Below are 22,697 nucleotides of genomic sequence, written 5' to 3'. Positions count from 1 at the left end.
TTTTCCTCCTCTCCTATGTCTATTTTGAGGCTACCTAAAAGGAGGCTATATCTTTTCATGATTTTTTTTTAAAGTATACCCTATTAAAATTCATAAATATTTCAAAGGATGTTTGGGAGAAACTGAATTTTAAAGAGTAAAGTAATACAGACTCTATTTGTTGGATTATAACCTTAAATATGGTATTTGCATCTTCATAGTTCTGGTCACCTCATGGCAAAATACATATATACTATATGTAAATTCACTTAAACACATAATTTGCTATAATAAAATAAAAGCACAATTCTCTCCCCTTTTCACCAAAATGTGCTACAACTGTAAAGTACATTCCGTTTGTCCACTATTAAAACCACAGATAGGGAATTCCCTGGCGGTCCAGTGATTAGGACTCCACACTCTTTCACTGGCAAGGGCCCGGGTTCAATCCCTGGCTGGGAAACAAAGATCTCGCAAGCCACGCAGTGTAGGAAAAAAAAAAACAAAAAAACCCACAACACAGATATATTCCACTAAGTATGGTCTCTATATAAATTACATATACTTACCTATCAGGTTTAAAACAAAACAGCAATTTTCTTCTAAGACATTCATTCTTCAAATATTAAAGATAAGAATCTGATGACTCAATAGGACGGATATAAATAAATTTAAAACTAAATTTTAAAAATTAAATTAGGGCTTCCCTGGTGGCGCAGTGGTTGAGGGTCCGCCTGCCGATGCAGGGGACGCGGGTTCGTGCCCCGGTCCGGGAAGATCCCACGTGCCGCGGAGCGGCTGGGCCAGTGGGCCGTGGCTGCTGGGCCTGTGCGTCCGAAGCCTGTGCTCCGCAACGGGAAAGGCCACAGCAGTGAGAGGCCCGCGTACCGCAAAAAAAAAAAAAAAAAAATTAATCAAAATCTTAGCTTGTGAAAGTAATCTGAATTTTAAAATACAGTATAACTCAATTAAAAAACGGGCAGACCTGAATAGACACTTTTCCAAAGAAGACATACAGATGGCCAACAGGCACGTGAAAAGATGCTCAACATCACTAATCATCAGGAAAATGCAAATCAAAACCACAATGAAATATCACTTCACACCCGTCAAAATGGCTATCATCAAAAAGATCAAAAATAACAAATGTTGGAAAGGATGTGAAGGGAACCCTGTACACTGTTGATGGGAATGTAAATTGGTACAGCTGCTATGGAGAACAGTATGGAGTTTCCTCAAAAAACTAAAAACAGGGCTTCCCAGGTGGCACAGCGGTTGGGAGTCTGCCTGCCGATGCAGGGGACACGGGTTCGTTCCCCGGTCTGGGAGGATCCCATGTGCCGCGGAGCCGCTGGACCCGTGAGCCATGGCCGCTGGGCCTGCGCGTCCGGAGCCTGTGCTCCTCAGCGGGAGAGGCCGCAGCGGTGAGAGGCCCGCGTACCGCAAAAAACAACAAAAAACAAACAACAAAAAAACTAAAAACAGAACTACCATACAATCCAGCAATTTCACTCCTAGGTATATATCTGAAGAAAATGAAAACACTAATTCAAAAAGATATATGCACCCCAATGTTCACAGCAGCATTATTTACAATGGCCAAGATATAAAAGCAATCCAAGTGTCCAACAACAGATGAATGGATAACAAAGATGTGGTATAGGGCTTCCCTGGTGGCGCAGCAGTTGAGAGTCTGCCTGCCAATGCAGAGGCCATGGGTTCAAGCCCTGGTCTGGGAAGATCCCATGTGCCGCAGAGCAACTGGGCCCGTGAGCCACAACTACTGAGCCTGCGTGTCTGGAGCCTATGCTCCACAACAAGAGAGGCCACGATAGTGAGAGGCCCATGCACCGCGATGAAGAGTGGCCCCCACTTGCCGCAACTGGAGAAAGCCCTCATGCAGAAACGAAGACCCAACACAGCCAAAAGTAAATAAATAAAATTTAAAAAAACAAAAACAAAAACAAAAAACAGGACCAGGACTGAACAAAATAAAAAAGGACCTATACTATACAAGTAATCATTAGGGATTAGAAAAATGGCCATAAATTCACGTATTGAGGAGATTAAACAATTAATGAATATTATGTAAAAGCAGAAGACAACAGATTCGCAGGATGAGTTTAAAAAAAAAAAGATGTGGTATATATATATATATATATATATATACACATACAATGGAATACTATTTAGCCATAAAAAAGAATGAAATTTTGCTATTTGCAACAACATGGATGGACCTGGAGAATATTATGCTAAGTGAAATAAGTCAGACAAAGAAAGATTAATACTGTGTATTATTACTTATATATGGAATCTAAAAAGTAAAATGGATGAATATAACAAAAGAGAAACAGACTCACAGATATAGAAACAAACTAGTGGTTACCTGTACGGAGGGGGAGGGGGAAGGGGGGAGGAGGGAGGAGCAAGACAGGGGCAGGGAGTTAAGAAGTACAAACTACTATGTATAAAATAAATAAGGTACAAGGATATAATGTACAGCACAGGGAATATAGCCAATATTTTTTAACTTTATATGGAGTATAATCTATAAAAATTCTGACCTTGTCACCTAAAACTAATATATTATAAATCAACTATCCCCCAATTAAAATAAACAAACACACTGTAATGTAACTTTTAATTACATACCATTTAATACAACTTTCTAGATTAATAACCCAATACCTGAAACATATACTACATCAGTCTGAACCATTAATTTAATGTTTCAAAAATGGAAAACTACACATAACAATGTATTCAAATTCAAAAAGTATATACTTCTTGATGAACCATATAGATACCACTTAAGCTGGTAAAAAAAATTACAAGAATATAATCCACACACTTTTCACAAAAAAGTAAATAGTACACCTTTTATTATGCGATACCTATTATACGGCAATATTATATAGCAAATAATCCAGTTTCCTCTATTACATGGAATAAAAGTAAACCTATAATAATCATAAGGAAAAAAGCCTCAATTCTCCAAAAATAATCTATCCAACAATTACAACTCAAAAGCAGTGGGATGGGAGAAGGAAACAGATAAGAGTTGAAAGAATCTCTAAATAGTCAAAATTACTGTCACAAAGGCCATGATTCACAGGATACTCTTCTTACATATATGTTTCTACACTAGGCATAATTCTAACTAACATCTAAAATCATAAAGGATAAGAAACCACAAGTTTAGAAGAGGAAGGAGGGGCAAGAGGTAAGCACAGCTGCTGCTCCCCTAGGTCATCAATATTATAATATCATAATGACAAGCCTAGACTGAAAATAAAGAGATAAGTTATGTTGTATATGCTCAGGAAAAGGATAAATCTTGGTCCTTACAACTGTATGCTTCCATTATCTAGAAAAACCACTAATCTGGAAAATCTCACATCCTGATGACGCTTGACGTGAAATTACTGTATTTGGCTTCAGTAAACATTCATCATACTATCAGTTTTCTGATGCAATTAAAAAATTATTGGAAATACCAAAAAATGTCACTGCTTTAAAACATACCCTATATGCTTCCTAAAAGGGAAATGTAGAGTTACAAAGAGGACACATATTGTTCCTCCCAATTTAGGTATACTTCTCAAAAAACACAATAAAAGACAGAAATGATACTTATTCATATATTTGCAAAAGCTGTTGACAGATGTAACATTTTTAATCTAAACCTCCCCTAGAGTCTCCCTACCCAGCAAAAACCCTACCACCACCATGACTGTATTTTCACATTTCCCTTCATTTATTCTCTATAAATGTTTTAAAGGGGGGGTGGGGGAGACTGGAGAGCAGGAAATAAAAGACTTCTTGAACCCTCTGCCAGTGTCAATAACAAAATCTCAGAAGCTTTGGTTAATGGGAAAAGAACTGTTACATTACGTTTAAACTAAATCCTATTCATTTTTCTTTATGTAAATAATCTTTAAAAAACAAAAACACAACCTTATGATTCTGAGTTTGGCTTGCTACAAAGAAAAAAGTAGCCTTTATGACAGGAAATACATTGCCAAAAGTAAATCTGTAAGTCTCAATACTGCTTTCTCTTATTTTACTTATAAAAACTGCTGCAACAAGGGAAGCAAATATGGACACATGTAATTCAAAAAACCATGAGGCATGACTCACTTGAAATAATGCTGTTTCCCAAAATGTATTCCCTGATATGTCAGTCCCTGAAGAGAGGATTCTAAAGTCCAGTAAGTTTGGAAAACTCTTCCTGTTTGAGAGGTTCACCACACACTATTAAAGGCTAGGTTCTGAGAAGTCTCACAGTAAACAAACATAACTTATTTGGCCCAGTATTAGACAAACTATTTTGACTTCAAAACCTATTTTTCTTATTTATTTGTTTTCTTTTAGTGTACCTATCAACATCCCAAGATAGTAAGAATTCCACAGAATACGTTATAAATACTTTATACTTTATACAGTATAGTTATCCATAATAAATATAGAAGATATTATAGATGCTTCTAGCTAGTATCATCATTAATCAAAAGAAAACACAAAAACAGGACAGTTATTACAGCAAAAAATTGAGGGGGTGAGGGCAGAAGAGGCTATTGGTTCAATTCTGGTGAGCTTTTTGGGGGAGAGGGCAAGAGGAAAGAAGGGAGTCTCGTATTTTAAAAAACAAGACCAGCTCACCACATTCCTACTGAGGCAATCTGAACATCTAACAAAAATATGTGTGCCACAAGGGGGAGCCATTCCCCATCACATCTGGCATATCCTTTCAAATTAAAACATATAGCAAGAAATAACATATAATCAACATTTCAAAAATATCCATATAACTATAACTAAAATAAGAATAAAATTGTTATTAATCATTTTTAAACTAGTACAAAAAGGAAAAAGTCTCTCAATTAGAACATCTGGTACCTGCCATAACAGATCAGTTCAAAAGCATTCAAGGAGGACATGACAAGCACAACTGGTCAAAATGAAAATTCAGTACAAAGGCTGGCAGTGGTCAAAGACGGTATGGCAAATCATCTTTACTGGCCTAGCATGGTGAATGACCCATGAATTCAATAAATGTTAGTTCTCTCCCCTCATTTTGCAGAGAGGCAAGGCTAACAGATCCAACCAGATTTAATAACTGTTTCACTATTAAAATATTAGCCATTTAATTATGAGTTAACATTGACATAAGTTATTTGCTACAAGCAACTCAGAACCAGGCTAAAATAAAAAATAAGATTTAGAGTTTGGGGGAGGGAAAAGGGTGATTAGAAGATAATTGCCCCAGTTTTCATATTCTCACAGTTCTTACTACAGAGTTTGGAGTGCATGCTGATTAAATATTGTATGGCAAGACAGAAATCTCAATTGTTTCTTGACAGATAAAACTCCTGTCTTACTTGCCTTTCTGTTTCCCTACCATCAAAGGCACAGGAGAACGATCAATGTCCAAATGAGTATTTGAAGAAAATAGAGATGGTAGAAAAACTAAGACAGATGTGGATGAGTTCAAATGGCCAAAAACTCTTCCCAAGCATGTATGCTCACTTCTGAGCAATGTTACTGTGTCACTCCTATCATCAAGAAGTGAATCTGGGCTTGGCCTCATGACTTCCTTTGGCCAATGGGACATCAGCAAACACAAAACAAGCAGAGGCTTGCCCCCTCTTTCTGCTCTATTTACCCTGCAACTATCAACATGTGTACAAGCCCAGGCTAACCTGCTAAATGATGTGAAAAATGTGATTATCACCCCAATCGACATTGCACCAAACCGCCAGACAAATAAGCAAGGTCTCCTGAGACCAACTGACCAGCAAACCATCAGACATGGTTGAGGCCATGCCGCCCCCAGCTGAGCTGACAAAGACTGTCCAGAGAGTCCAACAGATTGTGAGAAAAATCTTTAAGCCACTTAGTTTTGAGGGTTTCGGTTTGATTTGCAGCAAAATAACTGATATAGATAGGTTACAAACTTTTTACAGAAATCCATTTCTATTCTCAAACAGAATTTTATTTCATACAGTTTGATTGATATTATACCACTAACATCAGAAAAATGACATGACCTACAAGACAATATATAATTCTACCATGTCTTCAGATTCTTCAGGCAATCGGCAGGGATATAGATGAAGACGAAATATAGAATTATGCAAGTAAAAAGAATTCCAAAATCAACAGGATGTCTTGATCCTTTTGTCAGTATTGTGTGTGTGCATGTGCACGTGCATGTGTGTATACATATATACCCATACACACACAAAAAAATCAAGTTAACATGTTTCAAGGATAAAGGCTAAACAAATGCAAAAATGAATTTCTGTGAAAACTAGAGTATTATCACAAAGATAAGCATTATCACTATAAAGATCATAGAAACAGCTACATCTTACGTATACTGTCCTCTTTTAGTTTCTACAGAATTTAGGGGAAATTCTTTTCGCTGCTCTGGTTTTAATTAAACAAACAAACAAACAAAACTGGTCTGCAGAAAACAACTTCCTCAGTCTTCTAAGCTCTTAAAAAAACAAGCAAAGTAAAAATCCAGTTTGGGGAAACATCAAATGACCAGTTCAGGAAAGCTTTTCGCTAGACACTCCTCTTCATACCATAGGAATGGCTGGATCTGGAGGATACTGAGGTAAAGGCACATGGACCGTGCACAGGCAGCTTCCTGCCACGAAATCTAAAGCTGCAGAACTAAAAGCAGTCCTTGGGCTTCTCTGGTGGCACAGTGGTTAAGAATCCAGCTGCCAATGCAGGGGACAGCGTTCGAGCCCTGGTCCGGGAAGATCCCACATGCCGCGGAGCAGCTAAGCCCATGCACCACAACTACAGAGCCCGCGAGCCACAACTACTGAGCCCGCATGCTACAAAAACTGAAACCCGCACGTCTAGAGCCCATGCTCCACAACAAGAAGCCACTGCAATGAGAAGCCCGTGCACCACAACAAAGAGTAGTCCCCGCTCACCACAACTAGGGAGCAGCAGCGAAGACCCAACACAGCCTAATTAATTAATTAATTAATTATTTAAAAGCAGTCCTTGCAGATCACATTAGATAGGGGGCCAGAGCCACAACTGGTAACAAAGAGGATGCATCTGCCTAGAGTTTCCTCTGTGCCATACATATTATCCAAGAACCCTAAGAGGTAATAGCAACCAGGGTAGGTGGCACTTCAAGGACTTGAGACCCACAACCTAGCCACACACTGTTCCATTCCTGGCACTGTTGTGTAACCTGGCACTGAGTAACCTTAAAACCCTAAGTTACTCCTATCTATGTTTGTTTAAGTTGAGAAAGTTCGGGAGAGCTGATCACTAAAAGATCCCTTTGAAACTTTCTTCACTTTTTTCCTCTTTCCAAACTAGAATGTCAATTATTACTTACAATACCGAAAGTTTAGCACAAATAAATGTGAAAATTGGCTGATCTTTGACCTAAGCAGTCTCTGCTCTGAGAATGAGTAACAATGCACCAGACTTAGATGGGCCTACATTCACTTCCAAGAGCCAGCGGACTGGATTCTGCCTCTGCCTTTTTTTTTTTTTTTTTGCAGTACGCGGGCCTGTCACCGCTGTGGCCTCTCCCGTTGCGGAGCACAAGCTCCGGACGCGCAGGCTCAGCAGCCATGGCTCACGGGCCCCACCGCTCCGCAGCATGTGGGATCTTCCCGGACCAGGGCACGAACGCGTGTCCCCTGCATTGGCAGGCGGACTCTCAACCACTGCGCCACCAGGGAAGCCCTGTCTCTGCTTTTAAAATAATCTATATTCCACAACACAGAGAAGGGTAGGAAATAGAAAGTAGCTCAATATATGCACTGGTCTGCTCATTTTCTCACATAATCACATATTTAACTGATGATTCCTTTGTATCACAATATATTTAATAGCCAACATTTATTCAGCACCTTCCACATGATGAATCCAATGCTAAGCATTAAAGCATTACTGCATAAAGCAAGAAGACAATTTTAAGTGATGTTCAAGTAAGAGAACTATTGTATGGACTGGAAAAATACATAGCGAAATTCATTTCACTTCCAAAATAAATCCACGGTAAAAAGGACAACAGAATCTTAATTATTTCACTGATTTTCTTTAAAAAAAAAAAAAAAACACAGATAAATAGAAGCTGAAATTTAACCTCTAGCATTCACATCAAGAAAGTAATTTATTCTTAATATTCCCAAGAGGTTTCATTATATTCTTATCTCTTTATTTCAAACCTGTAGCAAAATGAGGAACAAAGAACAGAAACTTGCCTAAAACATATAATTAAAAGTTAAAATAAAAAAACTAAAACCTCTTACCTGAGCATGAAAATTGGACATAGTTGTTGTCTCTATATCCTTCTTTCCCAATATCTCCATTTTCACTGGTGAATTGGGAAAATTAAATGAAAAGTAGTCTAAAAAATCAGGTAAATAAGTAGCTGCCCCATGAACAATACCCATTACATAGAAAGCTGCAGAGTTCTCGTTTTCACTGAACACCAGACCCACAAACTCTTCTGCAAACCTCTCCATCTCCACAGGAGACAGGTGGGAGAGTTCATTGCTGTAGGCGTGGATAACTGATGCACCTCCATTAGGCTGGTGCTCAATATGAATGAGCTGTTTGAACTCCAAAGTGTCCAACCTTTTGAGGTTGTTCTGAACCCGTGGCTCCTTTAATGAGACAAATGGAAACTCACTGTTCTCTGGAATTTTGGAATCATAGTTCTTGGTATCCAAATTCTTTCCACTGTACTCCTTTATGTTATCACTTAGGATGCCTTTGGCTTCTTGATCTTCAACATCAGACAGCAATCCTGAGCAGATGGTTTGAATAGATTTGCTATACATTTTTGGACGCTTCCGTTTTTCATTCTCTTTGTGTTTCTTTTTCTTCTTCTTCTTTGCCTTCTTAATTTGTAAGTCTTCTACACTTGTTTTTGGTTTCTCCTTCCCACCTGTTGGGAAACATTTTTTTTGAAACTCTGTATTTTAGTTTCTTTAAAAACCATGCTTTAGGAATTGTTTTATAATAAATAAGCAAAATTCACTCAGAGTGAAGTTTATATTTGGGACTTGTTTTACACAGTATTGACAATCACAATTTAGTCAGGTTCTTTCCCTCTCTCTCCACACACACAGGCACACACACACAGAGGAAGGCTTAAGAAAAAGTTATGCCTAGAGTGCATGGTACCATTCTGACATGTAGCAGATGCTCAATCAGTATTTACTGAAGTAACGAAACAAATGCTTTAGAAACCATAATCTTCAAATTCTAAATACAGAAAGTCAGAAATGGAAAGATGAACAAAAGTCAATATGAACAATGCCCTGCAGATGTTTTCCATCAATACATATCATTTTTACTTTAAATTCTTAAAAATTGCATATAGGTGTCAAGACTTACAAATCATAAAAGGAGAAAAATACTTGCATAGTGTATCAGCAACAAACATAGCAATTCCTTAGCTTTTTACCATGTGTCCTCCTTGGTAAAGTACTCTTTCATCCAAAATGGGCTATGTTAGATCTACTAGAGCCTACAAAGTTTCCAGTGAAGACCTAACAAGGTACCATAAGAGATGACAAAATTAGAATCATTTATCATGTCCTAAGTACAAATGATATCCATGTACTGGTAAAGAGAGAAATTTAAAAAAGGAAAGAAAGAAAGAAAAAGACATGGGTCATAGTAAGTTTATATATTAATGAGTTTCTGTAACCAAAGGCAAGTAGACCCCGGGCTCAGTAATTCAGAAATCCAAAGAATAAAAGATTAATCCACAGAGGCTATACAGCTATAGAATTTAAGTGTACATATATAAATACAACATTATCACAGTATACTTATTTCTATACGATAAGAAAAATAGAAAAGAGTAAACATCCTCACGAGAAAATATTATGCTTCCTAAGATAATATGAAAAAAGCCATTAAGATAACAGTTGAGGAAAGAAGGCATTCACTGTTTCCATCTGTTATTTCACTTTTATAGATAACCTGTCATGAATTAAGTTTTCTCAACCTGCTTCTTTAGCCAAATTCTTCCATCCTCACATATCTCTATTATTCTTTTCTGTCTCTGGTGAATGAGATGTCCTGCCTACTTCCCCAAAATAAGTCCATCCCATCAACTCCAAAACCCTTGCTTAAAGTTCTCTATCCTCTTCTTTTGACCATCAAACTTCTTATAAAAAACTGCAATGCCCAGTGCCTTTCCTTTATTAACTGACCATTCTTATCCCCTAAATTCTGGGTCTGCTTCCAGTCTACTCAAATTTACTTTCCCAGAATGTTCATATATCAAATCCAATGATATTCTCTCAAATCGCTCTTCTTGATCTCTCCAATGTTTTATGTAATTACCCAACTCATCCTTGATTATTTTTTACTTCCATGATACTACTGCCTTAATTTTTGGTCTAAAAGCCTCATGACTATCTCTCATCCTTAATGCGGGAGCCATATTAATCATTCTATACGCTTTATATATTGCTTTGATCATGTTCATCCCTTGACTCAACTGCTTTCAAGCGTTCTCAAATACAACCTCTTCAGTCTGGAATCCAGAGTCAATGCCCTCAAGTACGCCATGCTCTGGTCCAATCTGCACTACTTACAACTTCTTATGAAACATACCTAGTCCTACTTTATCTTCCTACTACTGGCAAAGGCATTTTCTTTCCCTAAAATATCCTTGCCCTGCCTAGTACTTACTACTGAACTCTTTCTTACCCATCCTTTAAAGACTACTCTTACATCATCTTCTTCATTTTGTTTTCCCTCATCTTTGTAGTTGGAACTGAAATCACTTCACTCTAAGCTCATGTTATTATATATTCTATATCTATGAATATGGTCATATAAAGTTATTATTTTTTCATTCATAGGATGCCTGTATAATATATGTCCTTCAGGATACTGTATGAGTGAAACAAGTAACTTTGATGAATTCAGAGTGAAACACTTTTTTTTACCAATCATCAAATCCCTCCTGGCATCTAGTACACTGCTACAGATGAACATTTAATGACTCCATGAATGCAAAGATTTCTCTCACCAACAGACTACCTGAAGTTCATAGGTTTTTTCCCTTGTCTCCCATTCAGTCAGTTTTTCACCATATGAATACTGTCACTAAATCCTAACCCTGAAACAACAACCATAAATATTCTCTCAAGTTCATAGCAATTCTTGAAAAAACAAAGTTTAATGTTAATAATAAACTATCTCTTCTAAAAATTCGTAAGTGTGCAATGGAGACCAAATTGGTATCATTATGAAAAGCAAAACTAAAAATCTGTCAACATTATTGATTATGCAGGTTTGCAAAGTCATAAAATGCAACACTTAATACAGTGTTAATTTTCTTGAGTCTATATGTGAGTAGTTTTAAAATATATTAACAAATTCATACTTGCTACCCAGGTATAAACTATCAAAACATCAGATTCAGGTTAAAATCTTAGGAAAAAATTAATAATAAAAAGTTAAGGGCTTCCCTGGTGGCGCAGTGGTTGAGAGTCCGCCTGCCGATACAGGGGACGCAGGTTCGTGCCCCGGTTCGGGAAGATCCCACATGCCGCGGAGCGGCAGGGCCCGTGAGCCATGGCCACTGAGCCTGCGCGTCTGGAGCCTGTGCTCCGCAACGGGAGACGCCACAGCAGTGAGAGGCCCGCGTACCGCAAAAAAAAAAACAAAAAAACTGGGAGTTAATCAAAATGAAAGATAAAAGAGGTTTATATTCAATATATGTAAGTAAAATCCAAATGAGTCAAGCAAAAAAGACAGTAGTGTATTAAAAAACAGGACTTAAAGTTTAACGGGCTTAGGTATAATTAATAGCTAAACTGGAAATACATGTAAAATTGTACAAATTAAATGGTTTGCCAAAATAAGCAGAATTTCATTTGAATGAAAAAATAAGCTTAATATCCTATTATATTTACAACTAACACATATTTTAAAGTTAAAATAGTAAATATCCAGTCATGTTACTTTAAAATAAAATAGGTACAACAGTTTGTCTATTTCTTAGTCACAAGGATGGATGAAAACAGTAGTAGTATAATAGAAACTGGAAAATACAAACTAATAAGAAATTAGTCAAGAGACTATTATATTGAGCATCAAGTAATTAAACTTCCATGACAAACTACTCTGTAATTAAATACTAAAGTGAGCACAGTGTGCAGAAAAGAGTTAAACATAACACATCTGAGACTGCTATCCTTAGGCCTGCTTGCAAGGGTGGCCTCTGGCTGGTATCTGAGAACTTGTATTTTGGGAAGGTTACTACCATTCCTTGATAAGAGTGGCTCAGTGTACCTGAACTGTTTGTGCAAACAATATGGTTTACACTGAACACCTGTTTTCCTTCTGGAATTTTGCTACATGCTACACAGGGGGTGCCTATGTGACCAGCTCCCAGTAGACACCCTGACTATTGAGTTTCTAATGAGCTTCCCTGGTAGACAACATTTCACATATTTTATCACAATTCACTGCTGGAAGAATTAAGTGCATCCTTTGTGACTCCACTAGGAGAGGACTCTTGGAAGCTTGTGCCTAGCTTCCTCCAGAAATTGCCACATGTTGCCTTTTCTCCTTACTAATTTTACTTTATATACTCCACTATAATAAATCACAGCCATGAGTACAAATTTATGCTGAGTCTTGTGAATTCTCCCAGCAAATCATCAAACCTGGGGGTAGTCTTGGGGATCCCCCCTCAGTGGGTACAGGTAAAATGCATTCTTTACATTTAAATCAAATCAAGGCACTAGCCTTTACTAGGTAATTTTTTTTAAAGTTTTATACAATCTCTCACTCATTTAATGTCTTGGAATGATACATGAAATGCAACAGATACATATGTAGGAAATTTTTAAATACTTAAGGAGATAAGATCATTTTGAATGCTAATGTTTTTCTCTTATACTAAAAGGTATTTAAAGTACATATTTACTCTAAATTCATAATTCTTCAAACGGAGCCCAATAAATCAGAACTACAGTGTTTTTTTTTAAAGGATCCTGGTAAATACCTATAACGGAAAGAATTGCTAAGTAATATGGACCCTCAAAAAGTATAAAAGTATAAGGTTGATGGGAGACCCTCCCCACAAAGAGCCACACACATATGCATAGTGGACCTCAAACACACACATACACACACACACACCAAGCAGACACACACATGCACAGATAGCCAAAGAGAGAATCTGACACAGAGAGAAATGGAGACACACACCCAATCAGAAGAAAGAAGAACTCATACAGAGACAGAAAAAAACCACACACAGATTAAAAAAACAGCATGCGTTGTTAATGGCAAATTATTTTTAAAAAATCTTTAAAAATCACAAAATCACTGGAATTAATTTCCACTCCTAACCTTAGTATATTTTTAGTGTTAATAAAGGAAAAATAAAGGTTGCCCAGAGATACTGGATATGATTTCATATCTAAGATGGGAAGTAATATATATATATATATATATATATATATATATATATATATATATATATATATATATATATATAATTCCATTATCATACACAGAAAGCAGTAATTAGCTTAGCTATTTTCAACCTTTGGTCTTTGGGGAATGACTTTCCTTTTTTGACACAGCAACATCTTCGCTCCTCCTGTCATGAATTACCTACCTGTGACCTTTAGTACACTACCAATAACCTTGAACACTGGCTTCTTTTCATCCCCTTTCTACCTGCTCGTCAGCAAGCTTCACTGATATGCTATAATGATAAAATTTACTCTCAAGAATACTATAATCATAACATCCATGTTCTCACACCTTATCAATAAACAACATAAAACGGCTGAAACACATAAGTGTACTCAGAAAAAGTAGTTGGTAGACATTAGATATAAAAGGATGAGCTAAATAAGCTTATGTTTCAAATTTATTTGTTCCTTTAAACTGTTTCTAATAAAGCAAACTCCTATTTTATCAGTGAAAAACATTTACAAGATTTCTGCATCAATAAAACATTTCTGGCATGTATATAATCATGTACATATTTCTAGTCATAACACAGTTTTTAATGAAAATGTGGAAGAAATAAGACTGGTGTGGAGTTAACAGTTAGTTACTTTATTTTTTTCCCCCTTTTAAAAAAAAATTTCTTTTTTTTTTGGCCGTGCCCCGCAGCATGCGGGACCTTAGTTCCTGGACTAGGATCAAACCGTGCCCCCTGCAATGGAAGCACAGACTCTTAACCACTGGGCCACCAGGGAAGTCCCATGGAGTGAGAGTTAGCATCTACTGTCAGATATTCAAGTGTCATCACCAATCAATCAATGCCTGCGTCTGCCATAGCTTGCAATTGTTAGCATTATCAGAAGGAGAAAATTTTAAGGAGAGAATAAAAGTTGAAAGCCATAAAAGAAAAAGGGACATAAAGTAGTAAATAATAGGATACTTACTGCCCCCACTTAACTGATTCTCTTGTTGCTCCAGGACACCAGTAACAAAGGATGCCTTTCCCTGATCATAAGGCTCACTTGGGAAATGGCCGGCCACACAAGCAGAACAAATTGTTTTTGCCAGATGGTAACAATAGCTTACACTTACTCAGTGCTTACCATGGGACAGGCACAATTTCTCAAATTAATCATGTTTTTATTCATTTAATTATCTATATACTAACCACTAGGAGGGGAGATAGTTTTGTCATTGTTTTTAATCACAAGAGTTAATCTTTCATGTGTTTATAAGTAACATTCATAGCTACTTATTGAATACCTGAGGGCTAGACAACTGTACTTGGCACTTCCCCCTTACTTTACCTCATTTAATCTCTGCAACCCTGTAAGACAGTAATTAAATTATTATTTACCTCCATTTTACAATAAATAGATTTTCCTATGGTCATCCCAGAGGTCACCAATTTATTTCCAAATCTATCTCTTTTTTTCCCCTCTATCATCACTAGGTTTTAGTTTAGCTCGGTTTAAAATACCTCTTAAATTTTTCATTTACTTCAAAGTCAAGGTTACCACTGTATATTACTGGAAAATCTCCACTTTTCAGGCTATTTAAAATTCTGATTGCACATGTAATTTCTACGTTCACATACTTCACATTAATCGTATGTTAGGAATCTAACATTCAACCAAGTGACAGGAATTTACATCACTGTACAAACGGATAACAAAATGACTATATGACTAAACCAATAAAAAATGACTATTTGACTAAACCAAGAGGGTAAAGGTAAGAAAACATGTCAAGTGTTAATCATTAGCTGCTGTAGAGCACTAGTGTGATTATATTCAACTCCTGCCTCAAAGGCTTACAGTCTATTTAGACAACACAGATAAAACACACTGGCAAAAAAATAGAACAAAAGGACCATGAGCATTCACCAAGTAGCCATCAACTTAAGCTCTGACATGTTTCTTCAAGGTCAAAAGAATTTTATAGAAAATAAAGTTCTGACAAGTAGAAAATAGAGCTTAGACAAAGTGCCACCAAAGAACATCTGGAAACATGACAAAGAATGAAATGAAATTATAGAATCTAATACTGTTTACCTTAAATAATATAAATTAACCAGTAATTTCATTGCACCTACAGTGCTATGGCCTTTTCTCCCTTATGCAGATAGAAAGGCTTATCCACACATAAATTCAATATGAAATTAATCAAAGTCAACGTGTTCTGATCCACAAATTGTTAACTTGATGAGGCAGCAAATGAATTTGCTAGCTATCTAGCAACTAAATGCCACTGATTCTTCTTACCTTGCTATCTGAGTGAATTTAAAACTATCCTTCTATCACAAATTCTCTCTGGAAAAGTTCAGATTTATTGACAGGATTTATATTATTACCTCACCATCCACCCCTATGTATAAACAACAACTAAAAATAGTTGTAATGAGAAAAAACAGGAAACAAAAAGAGGATATTCTTAAGCATGCAAGAAACAAACAGTAAAACAACACCTTCTTATTTAGCTCAGAGTAAAATGCTCCCTCTAAATCCCAGACTATGCTATGGTGATTATCATCAAATATTGGTAAGAGCTCTTCCTCCACCATAACTATCATGCTAAAAATTTCTTTAGCCTTTTATTTTAGATTATCTAAATATGGATAAAGACTAGTAATATAAACACAGAGTTAGAGAACCTATTTTCAAATAATTTAAGGAACCTTATAATTACCTTTAGTACTTTCTAATAACTCACTAAATAAATATACTAAAGACATATTACTACACAGATTAGAAAATCCCACTATTATATTTACCTTTCATAGTCTGACCACAAATGTTTATTCCCAGCAAAATTCAGCACCAAATAACATTTCTTACTTTAATCACTAAGCCAATACATATATACTGAACAATGTAACACAGTACAACTGAAATCACTTAATATAAACTTACTTTTCAGCAAAATCTTTACTTCTCCATTTTCTTTCTTGATCTCATTCATTATTTTATGCTTCTTTTTTTCTCTTTCCTTTTCTTTATCCCTTTCTTTAATTTTGTCTTTGATTTTATCTAAAAGACAAAATAAATATTTAAAACTATTTTAAAATTTTATTTTTTTCATGAACTACAGTGAAATTTCTAGAATTACAACACACCAAGAAAATTAGAATGAAAAACAAACATGCTTTTTTTTCTTTCTCTAAGGTTTTAGTTATTTATAAATTTCCTTTCATATATTGAACACTGGAATATATAATACATCATAAACTATCAAAATTTATCACTACACATTTTATTCTAAAGATTATTCTTCACATACTTCATGTCCAATACAACAACAAACTAACTTCAAATCACTTAAAGTAAGTGGCTAACTTTAATCGAGAGAGTAAACTACAACGGAAAAGGGGCTAATTTTGAAGCTGGGCATATCTGGATTGGTTAACATAACACTGGAAAAAATAGTCATTCTCAATATTCTAATATGTAAAATAATGGTTGATATCTTTCTCATGGGTTACTACAAGGACTAAATGAAGAAAGATATAAAATGACTACCCAGAGCCTGGTATATATATATAAGACTAGATGTTAGTTCCCTTATACTTGCACCTTTTAAAAAAGATATGACTGACATGGCTAACTGGTGATATTATGATATTAAAATAAAGGGTATAGGAACTCTAAGAATCATTGACCTGCATTCTAAAAATTCAAACTTTGTGTATATAAAATTATTCGATGTTCTTTTTTTTTGTTTTTTTGTTGCGGTACGCGGGCCTTTCACTGTTGTGGCCTCTCCCGTTGCGGAGCACAGGCTCCGGACGCGCAGGCTCAGCGGCCATGGCTCACGGGCCTAGCCGCTCCGTGGCATGTGGGATCTTCCCGGACCTGGGCACGAACCCGTGTCCCCTGCATCGGCAGGCGGACTCTCAACCACTCCGCCACCAGGGAAGCCCTCGATGTCCTTTTAATTATTGTTGTTCAATCAAGCTCCTATGCACCCAGCAAAAGACGAAATGCAGAGGAGAATTTTAAAATAGTGATAAAATCCTTGTCTTCAAAAAGCTTACTACTGGTTACAAAGCTATGATGGAAACACACAGAACTGCAAAAAGCCTGTAATGTAACACCCAAGATTATATAACATATATGCCAATTGCATAATTTCTTAAAATCCCTCCTTACTTCTCTTTCTATAAATACTACCCTAAGTTCAGGTCCTAGTCACCTAATGTTTAGATTACTGTCTTGATCAGCTCTGCAAACAGAAATATAATGGTTACCACATACGTAAATTTAAATTTTCTAGTAGTCACATTAGAAACAAAACAAAACTAGTGAAATTAATTTTAATAATATTTTATTTAGCCAATATATCTAAAACATCATTTCAACATGGAACCAATACTAAAAACTTACTGAGATATTTTACATTCCTTTTTTCATAATAAGATTTCAAATTCCAGTCTATATTTTACACTTATGGCACATTTCAATTCAAAGTAGCTCAACTTTAATTGTTCAAAAGCCACAAGAGGACTTCCCTGGTGGCACAGTGGTTAAGAATCCACCTGCCAATGCAGGAGACATGGGTTCGAGCCCTGATCCGGGAAGATCCCACATGCCGCGGATCAACTAAGCCCATGCGCCACAGCTACTGAGCCTGCGCTCTAGAGCTGGCAAGCCACAACTACTGAGCCCACGTGCCACAACTACTGAAGCCCGCTCGCCTAGAGCCCATGCTCCACAACAAGAGAAGCCACCGCAATGAGAAACCCGCACACCACAATGAAGAGCAGCCCCCGCTCGCTACAACTAGAGAAAGCCCGCATGCAGCAACAAAGGCCCAAAGCAGCCAAAAATTAAATTAATTAATTAATTAAAAAAAAAAAAAAGCCACGAGTCTAGGGGCTACCGTACTGAACGACTCTCCAAACTACTTAACTAGATAATTCTCAAAAAAGTTAAATCTATGTATTTAATAAACATTTTAAAACTTATTAATTTAAAAAACACAAATTCAAACAAGATATTTTCACCTATCAAACTGACAAAGTGCTTTTTTTAAAGTGATAATACTCAAAGCAGATGAGAGGACAGTTGATGGCTGAGCAAACTAAAACAGGGATTCACTGACTTAACAAATACACATTGCTGAGTATAAGAAAAAGTTAGGGACACAGAGATGAAAAAGCTAGATAAAGTCCTCATATGTTCATATACAACTTATTCTAAAATTCTAGAATAGATTAAGCTGTTCTCACACTTCAGATTGGCTCACTACTCTTACTTTTTGCTGTTTTAAAGTCCTTGAAAACATGTCATAGGCTGTCATCCAGCCATAAAATGTCAGTACAAATAGCTGGGGCTCAGACACATATATAAGTTAATATTGCCTAAGTACACATTTTTAAATGAACTAGTTATATATTATTAACCACAACTGAAGAAAAGAGTCATCTGAAATGTCTCAGCATTTCTTTTCCCTATTAATCTTATTAACCTAAAAGTATTATTTCAATAATTATTAAACTTTTAAAAGTTTATTAAAGTATAATATACATACAGAAAAAAGCACGTAAGTATACAGTTCAATTTTCACAAAAATGAACAGCACCCGGAACCCATCTCAGGTACCCCCTTCCAGTCTTTATTATGCAGCACTGCTAAGGGTAACCACGATCCTGACTTCCAACCCCACAGATTAAAATAACTACAGAATTTTAATGACATATATAAAGAATATGATACACTATAAACCATCACAGTCACAAAACAAATTTTTTTCAGAATAAAATTAAACTAGTTTCTCAGGAAATAAAACTATAATATAATATGACCCAATTTTTATAGACTTTATTTATAAATATACTTATTTATAGACATTATAGACTTTATTTTTTAGAGTAGTTTTAGGTTCCCAGCAAAATGGAACAGAAGACAGAGATTTCTCATATATACCTCCTGCCTCTACACATCACAATTTTTTAAAATTTATGATTAATATACACATTCAGAAAACAGACTGAAAGATAATACTGCAAATCATTAAAAGCCATTACTTTTATTTTTTTAACATCTTTATTGGAGTATAATTGCTTTACAATGGTATGTTAGTTTCTGCTGTATAACAAAGTGAATCAGCTATACATATACATATATCCCCATATACCCTCCCTCTTGCATCTCCCTCCCACCCTCCCTATCCCACCCCTCTAGGTGGTCACAAAGCACAGAGCTGATCTCTCTGTGCTATGCGGCTGCTTCCCACTAGCTATCTATTTTACATTTGGTAATGTATATATGTCAATGCCACTCTCTCACTTCGTCCCAGCTTATCCTTCCCCGTCCCCGTGTCCTCAAGTCCATTCTCTATGTCTGCGTCTTTATTCCTGTCCTGCCTCTAGGTTCTTCAGAACCTTTTTTTTTTTAGATGCCATATATATGTGTTAGCATACAGTATTTGTTTTTCTCTTTCTGACTTACTTCACTCTGTAGGACAGACTCTAGGTCCATCCCCCTCACTACAAATAACTCAATTTCATTTCTTTTTGTAAGCCATTACTTTTAAGTGGCAAAAAGTTTCTAAGTTTCTGCAATAGGAGCATATTAGTTTTGTAATACAGGAAAAGGGGTTTTGAAATATGCCTTTAAGTATGGTATTAAATAGTTCAAGTAAAAATAAGTTGAAGGTGTGAAGTCATTATACAAAAAACACCTATGGAAACAAAAACAGTGGCACAGTCAAGACTATAAGAGTGACTGACAACATAACTGCATTTACCTCCTACCCTATACTACACCCAAAACCTTCAAAGCAAAGGAAGCAAAAACAAATCAGTCTATATATACATAGTAGAAAAGCATTTCTTTATCTTTTTTTTAAATAAAGACTTTATATTTTTTGGCTGCGTCGGGTCTTAGTTGCGGCACGTGGGTTTCTCTCTAGTTGTGGCCTGAAGGGTTTTCTCTCTCTAGTTATGGCACCGGAGCTCCAGAGCGCATAGGCTCTGTAGTTTGTGGCACGCATGCTCTCTAGTTGGGGCCATAACAAGTCAGAACCTCACTGTCTATAAAACCTCAAGTCTGCTGCTACCACACTGTCATGCATTCATATTTATAAAAGCCACTTCGAGGTCTTTTCACAAGGAAAAGACTCCCTGGCATCAAGTTTACAGTTATACATTGTTCTTTAACAAGTGTCATTCTTAGTTTTTACTTCTTTTCATGACCATGAATTTGTACCGTTTTATCCTTCATGATTTAATCTAAGGCTTGGAAAGAATTTCTAGCTCATCTTCCCATCACAATTCTTAGAATAAAAGTGAGAATTATTCCACCATAAGAACAACAAATTATCTGTTTTGAAAAGCCCAATTTAACATAAGGACACTTTTTATTTGAAAATACAAAGGGGGATGGGGACAGACGGAACACAGATGCTAAGAGACCCATGATATGATTTGAATTTAAAGATGCAAAAGGAATCTAAGAATGGAGGGAAAGAGAAGGAATAAATAAGTCATTATCAACTCACAACATACTTTAAATTATATATGTGGAAAAACACACATGGGCTAAAGACATACCTTATACGTAGAAGTTAAGATATAAAAAAGAAAGCTGATGAAAGTAATTTCAAACAAAATATAAATGGGATTTTCAAACATATGGTCAACTTATGATTTAGCAGTATATGCCACATATGCATCAATGTAACATGTATTTCACTCACCCAATACATTTCTATTAAGCATTTACGTGTATGAGATAAAAATGAGTAATAGTGCTGCACTAAAGAATCTTAAAATCGACAAGGTATCAGTTGATTTTTATTATAAGTACCACTTTGGAAACCAGTTCTTAAATAACAAAATAAATGTTTTCATCTGATTATAATAAAATTCACTTGTCTCCACAAGTATTAATGTCATTATAATAATGTAGGGATGAAAAACACACACAAGTATTATATGAACTGCTCCAGTAAGAAAGCAAAACATAAAAAGCTTTGTAAATACTTTTAAGAGACTGATCAAATAATACATCAACAAACCATTCATCTGAAATCTTCAGAATTAATTCACAGATTTCCAGATAACAGGAGATTGCCACCCATTTTTTAACAGTTCTAATTACTTTAAAAAATGTACTGTATACATCCCTGCTTTCAAAAATATAAGAAATATAATGTACTCTTTTCATTTTGACAAAAATTTTAACTCTCACTGTCATCCTCATAGTGACCTCAAAAACAGAAGAAAAAATTAACTGTTCAAAACTAAATAGCAGCTGAGAATCATTTCATTTTTATTGTCTCACCTGTCTCTTATCACTCCAGGTAAAAGACGTGACAGCTCTAACTTCTGGCAGTCACTGATAGGCTCATTCTCATTTGTTCTGTGCTAAGAAACTAGACCAGGTCCATTGTGCTATAATACAGCAAGCAGGTTCTCTATATCACACCGTATTCTAGTCAGTTACAAACATATCTTTCTTCTTAGCATCATTCCTAACCCCACCAGTGTACATTCCTTGAGGGTAGAGAAGGCTCTCCCTCAATAAATGCTTGTTCAATGCATGAAACGAGTCCTGTAATAAAAGTGAGAAATTACTGTTATTTTCTACAGTACATCATGACTTTCTCTCCAATAAGGTGCTCTAAGTTGATCTTTGTTAATCCTTCCTTCTTTTCCATGGCAAGGAAGGGAATTCTTAGTCCTGAAAGTCTTTCAGTAGTAGTTCTTCAAATGTATATCCCTTTTCTAACTGACCTGGTCATTTCTGACAAACAGTTCTAAGATTTAATACAGCTATTCCTCCAATAACAGTAGGGATCCAAAATTTTTCTGGGTAAGTCTCAATAAAGACAAATAATTTTCCCCAAAAGACAGTGGGCTGATTTCTTTTTTATGCAGAATTCTTTTTATATAAAAAACTTTCACAATTTACCACCAAAAAAATTAAAAATAGAAAAATAAAATTTTAAAAAGAAAATAGGAAAAGATACAAAGGACACAAAACAAGCAAATTTCAAAGAATGCTAATGTCAAACATGAAGAAAAGCTCAATTAAAATAACATGAAATCATTTCTTCACCTATCAAATTGACCATTTTTATTGAGATATCACTGACAAACAGCACTGAATAAGCTTAACGTGTATACAGCATAATGATCTGACTTACATACAGGATGAACTGATTACCACAGTAAGTTTAGTGAATATCCATCATCTTACATGGACACAAAATTTTTAAAA

The 22,697-nt window shown here is 35.8% G+C and overlaps 1 protein-coding gene across 2 annotated transcripts in view; it reads right to left on the bottom strand.

Moving 5' to 3' along the window:
- RSBN1L (round spermatid basic protein 1 like) overlaps window positions 1-22,697 on the bottom strand; it is a 62,060-nt gene that overhangs the window by 13,984 nt on the left and 25,379 nt on the right. The window contains exons 2-4 of one of the 2 annotated variants that reach the window (XM_060020314.1): window positions 16,386-16,502; window positions 8,666-8,923; window positions 8,283-8,347 (exon numbers count right to left, since the gene is read on the bottom strand). In XM_060020314.1, coding sequence (XP_059876297.1) covers window positions 8,283-8,347; window positions 8,666-8,923; window positions 16,386-16,502 — 440 coding nt within the window. Of the gene's footprint in view, window positions 1-8,282; window positions 8,924-16,385; window positions 16,503-22,697 lie in introns of both variants that reach the window. The other variant, XM_060020313.1, reaches the window with a different exon arrangement.

Source organism: Delphinus delphis, chromosome 9 (assembly GCF_949987515.2).
Source record: "Delphinus delphis chromosome 9, mDelDel1.2, whole genome shotgun sequence".
Classification (NCBI taxonomy): Eukaryota; Metazoa; Chordata; class Mammalia; order Artiodactyla; family Delphinidae; genus Delphinus; species Delphinus delphis.
This window is presented reverse-complemented; position numbering and strand designations above follow the sequence as displayed.